At 36.4% G+C, this 13,720-nt stretch overlaps 1 protein-coding gene across 8 annotated transcripts in view; it reads right to left on the bottom strand.

Annotated features, from left to right (window-relative positions):
- The window catches only part of LOC140147081 (spectrin beta chain, non-erythrocytic 1-like), a 107,922-nt gene that overhangs the window by 42,293 nt on the left and 51,909 nt on the right, over nt 1-13,720 (bottom strand). For 5 of the 8 annotated variants that reach the window (XM_072168855.1, XM_072168875.1, XM_072168868.1 and 2 more), the window contains 7 exons: nt 12,411-12,699; nt 9,150-9,450; nt 6,211-6,328; nt 4,896-5,218; nt 4,056-4,194; nt 3,103-3,268; nt 1,290-1,325 (listed from right to left, as the gene is read on the bottom strand). In XM_072168855.1, the coding sequence (XP_072024956.1) occupies nt 1,290-1,325; nt 3,103-3,268; nt 4,056-4,194; nt 4,896-5,218; nt 6,211-6,328; nt 9,150-9,450; nt 12,411-12,699 (1,372 nt within the window). The remainder of the gene's footprint in view (nt 1-1,289; nt 1,326-3,102; nt 3,269-4,055; nt 4,195-4,895; nt 5,219-6,210; nt 6,329-9,149; nt 9,451-12,410; nt 12,700-13,720) is intronic. The other 3 variants (XM_072168860.1, XM_072168887.1, XM_072168902.1) reach the window with 1 other exon arrangement.

The following is a 13,720-nucleotide window of genomic DNA, read 5'->3' as shown; positions in this document are numbered from 1 at the left end:
CTTTGATGTCTTTCCCTAAATCTTTTCACAAAATCTTGCTAAAATGACAAATTTGGGGGTTGAAAAAAAAACCAGTCATGCACAAAAAAGTCTTTTCATAAATTTCCATGTAAATATCAAATTTCTTTCCATTTCTCATGCACATAAATTCCTCTCATGCAATGCTCTGCATTCTGAAATCATGCACCTTTGTGCTCAAATTCCTATTAGGAAAAAAAAAGGGGGATTCAATTTCTACCAATCATTTACAGCTAATTCAAGTTGAGTCTTTACTGCTGAATCACAGACCCCTTTCCCTTCCCTGCAATTCAAGGTCTTTTGAATTCTACAGTTTCTCCATGGGTTTTGAAATTTCTTGAATTAATGCTTGTAACAGTCCAAACATAATCAGAAAGTACTTAGAAAGGATAGAGATTTGGCATTGGTGATATCTTTGAATCAAGTTTTGTGTGCAGCTTCTTTTGCAATGCATTGCTGAGACTTTTGGACAGGTCACTGAACGTAGCAGGGTTTTATCATTTCAAGTTAGTTGAATTTGTTTTGAGATTTCATGATGACTTTCTAATATACCGAAAACAGATTAAAACTTATAGAATAAAATGTCAACACAAAAGGTCATTTTCGGTAGCAGCTTTTCTTGCAAATGCTCAATTTCAAATGATGTACAAAGGTAACAAAAATCCCAGGATTAAACAGAGAAATATTTGGTTGTTAACAGTAACAACAAGAAAAAGATAGAGAATGATAACTTTTATGGCTCAATTTTGTTGATAAAACCCTGCTTTTATGGGATTACTATTAAACAGCCATTTTGTGTTTCTTAAAATGACATGCTCAATTTTACATCTTGACAAGATTTTGGCAAAATTTACTCAGCAAATAGAAACAGTAAACAACAAACAAGAAATGTTCCCAATGTTACAAGACCAAAACTTACCACTCAAGTCACCATCTAAAACATTGGGAGTCATTTTACAATAATTTTAATTTCTGCTGCACACAAAACGAATATTGCACTGACACAAGTTTGGTGAACGTTTATAGCGTGCACTTATGTAACATGTTTCAGTGCTGAACACCAAGTGACAACTGTGCGGCCGGAACAATTTCAAACATAAAAGTGGCCTGAAATGTTGCCACAAAGTCAACATCAAAAGAACGATAATTCAGCAATGTATGCAAATTTTGTTTGTTTCCTTTTTTTTTTTCAACAATCAAAAGCGCAGCAACAAAATGCAGACAAGGTATACTAGAACCGGGTTTGCAACAATTGTTTATTATATCCTTACCCTCCGCCCCAAGCATAGGCGATGTGTGATATTTGTCTATATAATAATGTGGAAATAATACACAGAGCAAAATGCCAGACAAGGTCAGTTTTCAAATATGACAAAAGATCAAAACTAGTAGAAGAATATACAGGCATTTTAGTAGGCTATTACTGATTTGGTTAATATATATATTGGTAAAAGAACATTGGGCAAGACAACTCTGGAAATACCATTAGGAGTAACAGAATAGATAGTCTGAAAAACAGTGTACAGGCAATATTAGTTATTAGTTATTTATCAATAACTGATCAATACATGATCAATATTGATCCAGGTAAAAACAAAAGGAGGCACGTTTTCCGATCATCAGAGAGACGGACACAGGCAGTATTAATTAGTTTTTGACTATTTAGTTGGTATCTGATTGTTAGAGGACAGGTAAATGGGTAGGTAAAGAACATATAAATTAGTATGTTAATTGATTCAACTTAAGAAAATGCTGTTATATGATTAAAATAAAATGATTATAAAATGGAACAGATACAAAGTAGAGTGTAGACATGCCAGTGATGCCACTGGTCCTTTCATAGCATATGACCAATCTTTAATTCATATTCCTGCACATTGAGTTTCTTTCTACAGTGATGTATATATCTGATATTATATCCCTTCAGATAATGAGGTACATAATTGTTAATGTTCATTCTTTAAGTAGGCAAATGTAAGATTCTGAGGTTGGCATAGTATTATCACTATGCATGTACCATAATACAAAAGCACCTCCTTGTCAAAATAGTAAACAATATTTTATAATAAGATCAAAAAAGTAAATATCCTCCATTTATTTTAGCTACTGTCAGCACGCTTGCTTATATTGTAGTTTTTTCTTGGTGAGAGAAATCTAGATCTCTTCCTATCTACCTCCCTTCCTTGCTCTTTCTTTCTTATCGTTTCCCCTCCCCTCGACACCCACCCCACCCCAGACAGCACCATTTCTCTAATTCAGTACATGAAACTGGAATAGGCGGTCCATGGATGATGTATCTGAAGTCCACCCAAATCAGTATGTTAGCTCCGAAAGCGCTACTCTCAAAACATGGGAAGAATTAAGCTTGTCAGCTGACACCTTACACATTTTCTAGATGCAATAAATGCAGCCTACAGTTCAATGGGCATGATAAAGTTCATTCCCCTTTTCTACTTCAATATTTCCTTTTATAAAATGCAATGCTTTTAGCATGGCGCGGAAGAATAGGTGTCATCAACCGCGCCCTAAAGAAACTCCATGACAGCAATTTGAATACCAGACAGATCATTATGCCATGAAACTGACGCACTGACACAAGACGGCGAGAAAATGATACAGACATGACATTTGCATGACCCTGTAAAAACACACCTTCTACACTGGCTACTACACAAAGATGATTTCACAAATCGGAATAAAAAATAATAATAAAAGTTGAAGCATAGAGAATAATTTTCTGAGCTTTCCGGATTGCTCCATCAAATAGCTCCTATATAATCAGGCATGAGAATGGCTTTTTTGAAAACTACCAGAAAAAGTGTGTGAATCCGGTCTTAAAAGGTACAAAACAGGCTGAAAATAATAATAAAAATGCGTTAATTTGGACAGCAAAACTGCCTGAATTCAGGCAAAAGCCTGAAAATTCTCATGCCTGTATAATAATGATATCCTGTTATGATCAGGGTCTATTGCATCAAATGCTGAATCTCATACAGGAAGAGTTGCATTCCACCTTTTCCCACCCACCCACCCTCCGCCTCCAAGAAACCCATCTTATTTCTTTCATGATTTCTTCAAGCATACCTGATCCTTCAGGGCCTTTCTCATCCATAAATTTGTTAGCTTGTTGGTTGATTTGTTGTACCCTCATTCCATAGGAGACGACGTCAGCTTCCAGCAAGCCGTGTTTCTGTAGTAAATCTTCCACACCCATTAGATGTTTGCCAAAATCTTCTGATAACAAAAGCATCTGCAGATGGAATAGAAGAGATCATATTAATACATCCAATCAGGTGCTGGTCTTGGCATAGGTGGTCCAACCTCCCTTACACAGACAGACCTCTTTTATACGGACCTCACTGTTATCCGGATGCAAGATCTTGAAGAGACACATGTTTTTAATGTTCTGACATCTTATTGTTATGCTCAAAAGCATTAAGAAAGATCTATGTTGCATACAACACTCAAATACCATCTTTCAATGTCTGTTACTACCCCATTTTGATTAACCTTTTGTAGTTCCAAATTAAGCACTTCAGATATTCAATGCAGAATTACACAATTCAGTTATCCAGATTTTCACTGGTCCCATCATGCTTGTTCCCATCATGTCCAACATTCACCATTTCACAACATTCCTTCATCTCTACAGTTCTATACAATACAGTCCAACCTCTTTTATCCAGCCATGGCAGGATCAAGCATTGGCTGCATAAGTGAAACATTCATATAAGTGAATTATGTACGTGTATTTCTGCATTGAATGTCCAAAGTGTTAAACTTAGGTCAACAAGTGATTATTGTTATGGTGTATTAACATGGGAAAGATGGTATTTGAGTATAACACGGAGCTGCACACCACAAAGAGAAGACTTTGTGATCCGAGAGATCTGAGCAAGTTCTAATCAATTTAAAAAGCACGTAAAATACTGTCTGTGGTAATTAACTGACGTAATCTAGCAAAAATATCGGCGTCTTGAAAAGGTCAACTGCAGCTTTTATCTCTATTACAAGAATCATTTGCCCTTGCCTCATACCTTTGTTTCTTCCATAGAGTCCATGAGTAGAACCATTTCCTGGAAGATCATCTGTACTTCCAATGAGAGGTCAAGTCGTGACCTACGACCCTTGAGTAGTTCTATCAGGTAATCCCACAGACGCAGTACATTGTCTTTCCTGTGGAGTACAAGTAGTGGTAATAATTTTGTTAGTCTGAAAGAAGTCTTACAAGTTGCAGAAGTACATGGTGTTTAGCCATTTGGTCAAAGGTATTTATATGTCAAATTATCCATCATATAAGGTAAGAAACTTGACCACCGGTTGACTGGCGGTTACCGGCAGTTGAACTGTATTCCTTTGCTTAGAACAATAGAAACCGGCTCCAACCAAACGAACGGAACAGCCCGGAACCGGCGGTCGAGCGGCGGTTGAGTTTTGAATTCATCCCTAAACATGTTTAATTGGGCTATTCCAGTTGAAATCCACACACCCTCTTATGAGAATCATGACCTTAATCTAACACGCAGGGGGTGTAGACTTCAAATGGAGTCACCCATTCAGGTGACCCCATTTGAAATACACACTCCCTGTGTATGGATTTCAACTGGAATAGCACACTTAATACATAGAATCAAATGGTTGCCAATCCATACTCGAACTCCAAGAAAATAATAGTGGATAGTTGGACACTCTATGCAATGCATTTGTACACAAATCTTGGCCAATCTCCCTTTAATATCCTGTATTATAGTGATAAACATAATATATTTCATGACCTGTCTGTCTTTATAAATAATGACACTACTTAACAAGTACAGGTTTTTGTAATAAAACTGAGACTGAAATAAAACTGAGACTTTTGTTTCACAACAACCTACCTAGCATTGACTCTTTCTATATCATGGTATCTTTCCTCTTCAAGTTCTTGTGCTACAGCAACTACAGCTAACACTCTCTCTTGGTAGGCATAGATATCCGTCTCAATAGCCTCGTGCTTCTTGGCTGCAGCCTCCACGGAGGGCAGGTCGTAGCCAAAATTGTCCTGGGCAACGAGGCGCTGGTTCTCGCTCAGCCATGTCTCGCGCATAGCGGCCTTGCGGTCGAAGCGAGCGGCAAGCTGCTCTAGTTTCTCCTGTCGGATCAATTCTTGGCGGAGTGCCAATTCGCGTTCGTGCTCCGATCGTTCTAGCCTCTCCCAAGCCTGCATGGAGGAAAGAAAACAAGATACGACATTTACTATTTAACACTTTGGAACTTGAAACACTAGCATGATGTTACTCAACTCAATTTAGACATGGCATGGAATGACCACTAAGATAACTAGTAATATATGAAAAAATCCCTAGGATATCACTTGCTTATGAGAGAGCAAGATTCAAAGGAGCTGCCAACAGTCTACATCTATTACAACTTACTTTTAAGTCAGTGCTACAGTAACTACAGCTAACACTCTCTCTCTCTTGGTAGGCATAGATATCCTATGCTGTAGCACAACTGCATTTAGCAATTTAAAAATTGCTAAATACCTGCCACACAAATCAGTTTACCTCACACTTGCAGAACAAATTTGGCATTATATTGCATAACACGAAACCATCCACTATCAAAATTAGCAGCAACGATACCCATTCAAGCAGCGTTTTGGGCATGTTGTGACGTCACCATACACTAGTACAAACTGGACTGGGATTACCTTCAGAGTGCTTCTGTGCTGGCAAGATTATAATTGAAATTTACACATTGGATCCAAACGTAATCTTGAAATATAATATTTCTCAGTGAAATGTGATGCGTCTCACAAAAAAAAAAGTATTCAGAAAACTGTTTGCCCCTCAATGAAGCCCATGCATGTAGGTTCCACTGAATATCACCAAAAGTAGTACATTCTTGTACAGATCTATTTGGTAATGTTTCATGACTAATTTAGTACAGAAATGATTAAAATATAATTTGAGAACTAACACATTTCCTTTCTAAGCACTTCTTCATTTGTAGGAAGTTTATAAGAAAGAAAGAATTCATCAAGATTTTATGAATGATCCTGATGAATCTGTTTTAAAATAATATTATTCTGTTTTTTACAAACTTCCTACAAATGAACGAGTGCTTAGCTAGAGATAGATTAACATGTCTAAGGAACTATGGCAATAAGGTTTAATTTTGCCTCATACATTGGGTCAGAGTTCAACTCACCTTGTTTATATCTGAGAGTAGTTTGCCCTCTTTGGGTGTGAATGGTCTCTGGTTGTTGGCTCTCATTTTACTTTGTATGGTAAACAACAAGACTTCCAGGTTACCTTTCTCTATAAATCTGTGAAAAAGAACAAGAAAACAATGTTTAATTGTCTAAAAAACAACATACATGTAAGTTATTCTTTGTCACCTAACAACCTTTCTTTCATACAACTCTGTTTAACACAATTTAGACCCTGTTCAATGCCCAATTTCATACAATTTACTATGTGATAAAGAATTTCTATATTCTTCATTTACATTACAATTACAAATGTAAGCTAAAATTACAAACAGATTACCTTTCCATTGGCCTAAATAACAAAGGAAACCAAAGCATATAACTGCATTTACTTTCTTTGCCGGGTAAAGACATTTTGTATTTCTTTTCTTTATAGTTCTTTCTTCCATTTTTGGCATACCTCATTATTATATACTATCTTAAGATAATAGGAAATATGGTTTCATACAATTAGATAAAAGAAATGGGGCAAAGATTTTCAATAAGTCTTGAAATGTTATTATTGCTTTGCACTCTGAAAATCATTTTTCCTTGTAAAAATGATACTTTCAAAAATGCAATTTAATAAAAAAAAAATGGTTCATCATGCATTTATCTCACAACCCTGAGACAATAAACCTTTAATTAATTAGCAATCAATTAATTTAATCAATGTAATGATCTAGTTAACCTATGCATGACCTATTAAATCCAATATTTCATGAAAACATTAGCTGCAGTGGAAAAATCAATGAAAAACACTTGCTAAAAACAAATATCGAAAATATTCAGGTTTTAATCGAGTGAGTCTATTGATGATGGAGGCAATCATGGGCTAATTAAATCTGGGCTGCCATATCCAGGGCTATCATTGTTAGCATTAAATCTGGGCTGCCATATCCAGGTATATCAGTGTTAGCATTAAATCTGGGCTGCCATATCCAGGTATATCAGTGTTGGCATTAAATCTGGGCTGCCATATCCAGGGCTATCATTGTTAGCATTAAATCTGGGCTGCCATATCCAGGTATATCAGTGTTAGCATTAAATCTGGGCTGCCATATCCAGGTATATCAGTGTTGGCATTAAATCTGGGCTGCCATATCCAGGTATATCAGTGTTGGCATTAAATCTGGGCTGCCATATCCAGGTATATCAGTGTTGGCATTAAATCTGGGCTGCCATATCCAGGGCTATCAGTGTTGGCATTAAATCTGGGCTGCCATATCCAGGTATATCAGTGTTAGCATTAAATCTGGGCTGCCATATCCAGGTATATCAGTGTTAGCATTAAATCTGGGCTGCCATATCCAGGTATATCAGTGTTGGCATTAAATCTGGGCTGCCATATCCAGGTATATCAGTGTTGGCATTAAATCTGGGCTGCCATATCCAGGGCTATCAGTGTTAGCATTAAATCTGGGCTGCCATATCCAGGTATATCAGTGTTAGCATTAAATCTGGGCTGCCATATCCAGGTATATCAGTGTTAGCATTAAATCTGGGCTGCCATATCCAGGTATATCAGTGTTAGCATTAAATCTGGGCTGCCATATCCAGGTATATCAGTGTTAGCATTAAATCTGGGCTGCCATATCCAGGTATATCAGTGTTAGCATTAAATCTGGGCTGCCATATCCAGGTATATCAGTGTTAGCATTAAATCTGGGCTGCCATATCCAGGTATATCAGTGTTAGCATTAAATCTGGGCTGCCATATCCAGGTATATCAGTGTTAGCATTAAATCTGGGCTGCCATATTCAGGACTATCAGTGTTAGCATTAAATCTGGACTGCCATATTCCAGGGTTGCCATATTCCAGGGCTGCCATATTCAGGACTGTTAGCATTATCATTATTATTCATGATATTGATTTGCATTCATTTTCATATTGCTTGAGGTACTTTTTTTAATAACATGTTACCAGATCTTTGATGATATTAGTTAATCCGATGAAATGACAAGGCCAGAGTGCTTAGATTTCAATTTTACACAGAGTCATTGGTGTTATTGAAAATGTCTCATAATAATGAAGGACATAATATAACATGAGAGTTGGACATAGACAGAGGCACATTCAGTAATAATAAATGTGGTCTTGGTGATTGTTTAATATTAAACATGGCGAGCAGAGTGTGAATTCTAATTAACTTGAGCAGATCACTGTTCTGCTGTTATAAATCAAAACTGCTTAAATAAATAAATATAAAAATAAAGCATCATTTTAGAGATTACTGTTTGGCGTATCCTGTACTTATTAATATATTATTAATCAACTGTATCTTTTTGTGTTCCTTAATTTTCTCATCAGAACATTATTAATATCAAACTAATTTACATACTTGTTAAGGATGCTAAACTGAAATGCTGACTGTGATAAAAGAAATGCTTTATTCAAAATGTTAAGGCACAATCTGTAATTCGTATAATCTGGATCCTGAATGAAGGGGCAAGCTACCTCATATGAAGCTGAAACTGACTTGCAAATCGGGCATTATTATATATGGCTTTGACCAGTCACAATTTATATTTCCAAAGGACTTCCAATGAAACAAAAGTGTGTAGCTCTTTAACAATGAAATCATACAATAGTATATTGCTGTAAACTGAGTGCAGTACTTCTGCAATGTTAACAAGGCGGAACAAACGACACGTTAGATGTGTTGTATCACAACAACAAATGGCATTGAGCAACCACTTGAATAGAGACAAGTGCTTTTAACAGAGTGAATATGCGACGTACATAGTAAAGTATATTCTCGTCAAAGTTTTTCAGCAATTTACTATAGCTTCATGTTACAGGTGGAAGCTGGGTTTGGGTACCTGTGGTATAACTACAGGCCCTTAATACACAGGCCAAGGATTTGAACCGAACACCTACAGAGAACCAACACTTACTTTGGCGGTTTCTCTACTGTACGATATGTGTTGAATGCTAGCAACTGTTGTTGCACGCCGACCAATGAGCTGGCAAATTGCCGGTCTGTCAAGATCTCGATGGTCTGTTCGATCCATTCCAGAAGCTTGGAGGTGATCTTATCATATTCGTGGATGAGTTTGTCGTTTTCGATGGCTCCGGTGATGACTTTGCTGATACGTTTTCCGGAGACCGTCTCCTGCTTCATCTTGGAGAAGTAATGGTAATAGGTGACTACATAGGTGATTATGGACCTCTCATCTGGTCGCTCCACACACACATCTGAAGACAAGAAAATTATGTTTTATTTAATATCTTGTACAATTTTGTCTATGTAAAAGCATGGTCAAAGTCATCAATATATTGTTTTTAATTCTTAAATACTTTTAATAAATTTTATAAACTATTTCAAAATATTTTTCTTAAAAAAAAGTACTAATTTGTTTAGTGAAATTATGGTTCAACCTAGAAAACCTAGAAAACATTTTGGGACTAGGAATTATTCATCGCTATTCAACATTTTTTTTGGGGGGGACAATCTGTTGTATACTATAATCAGCTCTTAATAGGCGGGAAATTTTGTTTACTGCGCGAGTCAATAAAGTTCCAAATTACGCACACGTAAATTCACAAAAGCATGCGTCTTCACGCAAAACGCAGTTCGCGTAACTGCTGTACCCAGCTGTGTGTACACCGTTCTATATCAATCCACGATGTTATGAGTCCCCGCCTATTAAGAGCTGATTAGAGTATAGTTGATTTTTTTGGGGGGGTTATTTCCTTTATAATTTTTTTCTTTTTAAAAATTTTTAAAGGTTGTGGGCCCTTCCCTTTGAATTTTTTACAGAAAAAAAAACCAATAACACAAATCGACATCTTTGATATTTGTATGCAACTCAGCACATACACCATAAATTCCACATGTCATTGTACTTATCTAATTACTATGGTCTATGGCGTACAGAGCTTGTAATATGCCAATTACTAATTAGAAAATTCACATTGATTACTTATGACAAATGGAGATATTAAACAAGCAGTGCAGTAAACATTTTCTATACAATCTGCTGGCAGCCTGTACATAACAAAATCTATTTCTCTCAATTTTAATTTCCCAAAATATGTAAGAAATCCTATTTGGCAGAGGAAATTTCATTTACAATATATATTTCTACTTTGTGTTATAATAAGCATTCATATCCATGGCACAAAATATACCCTACTTCTGGATGTTCGATATTTGATATTCACAAACAGATTAAGATTATAAGAACAAAAATTATTTTTTTCAAATTTTAATTTCCCGAAATATGTAAGAAATCCTATTTCGCAGAGGAAATTTCATTTACGATATATTTCTACTTTGTGTTATAATTAAAGCATTCATATCCATGGCGCAAATATTCCCTACTTCTGGATATATTGGATATTTGATATTCACAAACAGAATTAAGAACAAAAATAGACTTTATTACAAGTATAAAATGCACTTTAAAAGGCAACAAAAAAAAGGTTCACTTCCTTAGTCGTTCAGAGCTACCTTTTGCATTTACAATAGGTCACCTTTGATAAACCAAACCAAAATAGAAAGCAGCATAGGTTTAGATTTCAAGCAGGCATATGCTTTATACACCTGCCGCCTTCCTTGATGCTGTGTATACACACATGCTTTGCAGAATAATATGATGCGTAATATCTAAAGGTACTCTGTGTAGACAGAACAAGTTTTGAGATAATGCCGATTTTGTAAATTATATAGAAAGAATATACAGAAATGCACAGATATTGGTGTCTTGTCTTCATAACATATTTAAAGAGAGCAGTCTATCGAGATTTAAAAAGCTGTTGTTATTATCTTTTAATTATCTTGTAATTGCATCTCTGTTATCAACAATAACATGTGAGCACATTTTGATGCAACATGTCACCACTTCCCTGATTTCACATATTACTACGGTCAGCTGTGATTCGGCAGTAAAACCTATAACTAATTTTACAATTACAAGGGTTACTATGCCAAACTGTCTGATGGTTTTTCGGTACCTGGATGGGCACCACATTGTTTTTTAATGACCTCCGGCATGATTTCTTGATTCATATGAAGATTTTGCCCTTCAAGTACATGTATTATACTTGTCAAAAATATCTAATTTTGCATAATACAGCCATGAAACTTAACAAAGAACTTATCATGCCAACACCTTGAAACTGATCTTGAATTCATTTGAATTGTTCAACTATAGTAGATTCTTTTAAATGCACATCAGTGCAATATGAATCCATCCTTGACTTAGTAAGAATAAGATGTGAATGTGATTGAACCTTGGCATCATACAAAATTTTGATTATATCCAGTCCTACATGTAGGCCATCTGAAAACCTTGACATCACAAAAGATCTGATAATCTCCAGTTGCAGGTGATCATAATCAGATGTATTATCAACTACCTGTTATGCTATAGTATCAGGTATGTTACTTGATAGTTTAACTTCTAAACTATAATTTGTTTCACCTGAGTTTGGTGGTGACGTAAGTGGTTACTGTATCGAATCGCATGCTCTAACCTAATCTGTCAGAGCATACACACACGCACTACAAGGGCAGTTTTTCAGCACCTTTGCGAATAAGCACTGACATCACTACTAAACTTGAGGTGAAGCGAACTAAAGCCATTACATAAAAGTTCAACATCTTTGTGCAACATTTTGATCTTAGTTGCAATATCTAAGGTAGATCCACAGAATTAGAGAAGGCGAACTGGGACTCGACCGCCATCTTGATAAAGGCATGGAGCAAAAAGTGGGGGTAATCGGTTTCCCTCGGAATGCGCTCAAGGCAATCGTTGTCATGCAAGTGCAACATGGTCAATTGGCACATTTGAGAGACGCACTTAATGCGAACTGCACGCGATACCAAGACGCTAAAGATGAGACGCAGAATTGTTTTCGTTCATCTCCGCGCACCGTCGGCAAGGACCCAAATACCCACAATTTTCTCCCCATGGGGAGTCCCAGTTCTCCTTCTTTAATTATGTGGGTAGATCAAGATATTATGTGATGTGTGACAAAAGATCATTATGGTCAATTCAAACTTAAACTTGAACAACCTTAAGGTATGATTTAAAGCAATGGTAATTAATCTCAACTTGAATGATCAAAATATGCGATTCAAAGGAGTGGGATTATGAATCGGAAACTTTCTTAAGGTCAATGTGAACTGCTCTAAATTGCACCCATATTACCTTCTGGATCGAGGAGCTTTGTGAGTCCCAATGTCTGTTCGGCTACGTTGAAAGCATTGTTGAGATTATGTACAGGGTTAGCTTTGGTCAATTTGTTGTAGTCGATCAGGTCCGGCCTGTGCTTGTGTATGAGTGCATTGAACGCGAGCCCATCCCTCCAGCTCGTTGTGAAGTTACGGATGTTGACATTGCCGTATCCTGCCGTCTTCATCTGGCACCACAGGAGGAGGGCATCCTTCGCCGAACGCATTTCCTGGCTATCTTCATCCTCCAAGCTGATGTCTTGGATCTGTGATGAATCGGAGGAAACAAAGTTAAACACAAAAAGCGATGAGAACATGGTGTCAATGGACATACAGTACACTCTCAAATCGGCAAAACATCTCCATATATACGAATGTTCATTACAATATATGTCGTGATGGCCTATCCTAACCAATTCCGGTACTTTCAAAAATAGCCATTTTGATTCCGAATATGTCCTTCCTTTGTCAGGGTCGGAAGCCAAGTAAATGAAGCAGAAGGGGAAATCTGTCCTTGCAAAGTTGCATAATTTTGAGTGTCACATCAAATCAACATCAGCCCAAGCATATGAGCACAGAACTCTTGCTGGTGTTCATATAAGCCAGGGCTATTTAAAAAGCATGTCTTTAACTTAAAACACTGGGAACCATGATTGAGTAATAACATGATACATTCTGGTTCCCAGCCACTTTTGTTTTTACTTCAGTAACCGGTACAATTTATGTACCAGCAAAACCAACCCCTATATCACAGAAGATTTATATTATTTCCTCATAACATATTTTGTTTAAAGGCGTTTAATCAAGCGGTCATGTGAGTTTAGACGTTGAAATAAGGTTTTAATTGCTACCATCATGGTAGCATTTAAGCATATGATGGATGTTTGAATCGCTTCACTTTGCCACATCCAGCTGGACATTGACTGGGTTTATTAACTCTGGCAAAACTTTTCTCATTATTTCTTGAAAACCAATTTGACATTCTTAATTTTTGATCAAGCTTTTATAATCTATATCAAGCTATATTATTAAAATTGGCATTTCCTTATCTTATATTTTTATACATATAGAAATTCTTATTCTTCTCCTCCTTTAATACCTCTCCATTTTTAATCATTAAAATGGACCACATCCCGAACAATTATTTGAACTGTATCCGGTAACAACCAGACATGAAAATCGCTACTTAACCACAACCAATCAATATTTGAACTTTCGCAGTGAAAGAAAATTTATTTTGATCCCATGGCTAAGTGTGTTTGCGTTTCTTGTCATTTCGTGGCCAAC

This window comes from Amphiura filiformis, chromosome 1, assembly GCF_039555335.1.
Source record: "Amphiura filiformis chromosome 1, Afil_fr2py, whole genome shotgun sequence".
Lineage (NCBI taxonomy): Eukaryota > Metazoa > Echinodermata > Ophiuroidea > Amphilepidida > Amphiuridae > Amphiura > Amphiura filiformis.
The sequence above is the reverse complement of the archived record's forward strand: the minus strand, read 5'-3'. Positions and strand labels throughout refer to the sequence as shown.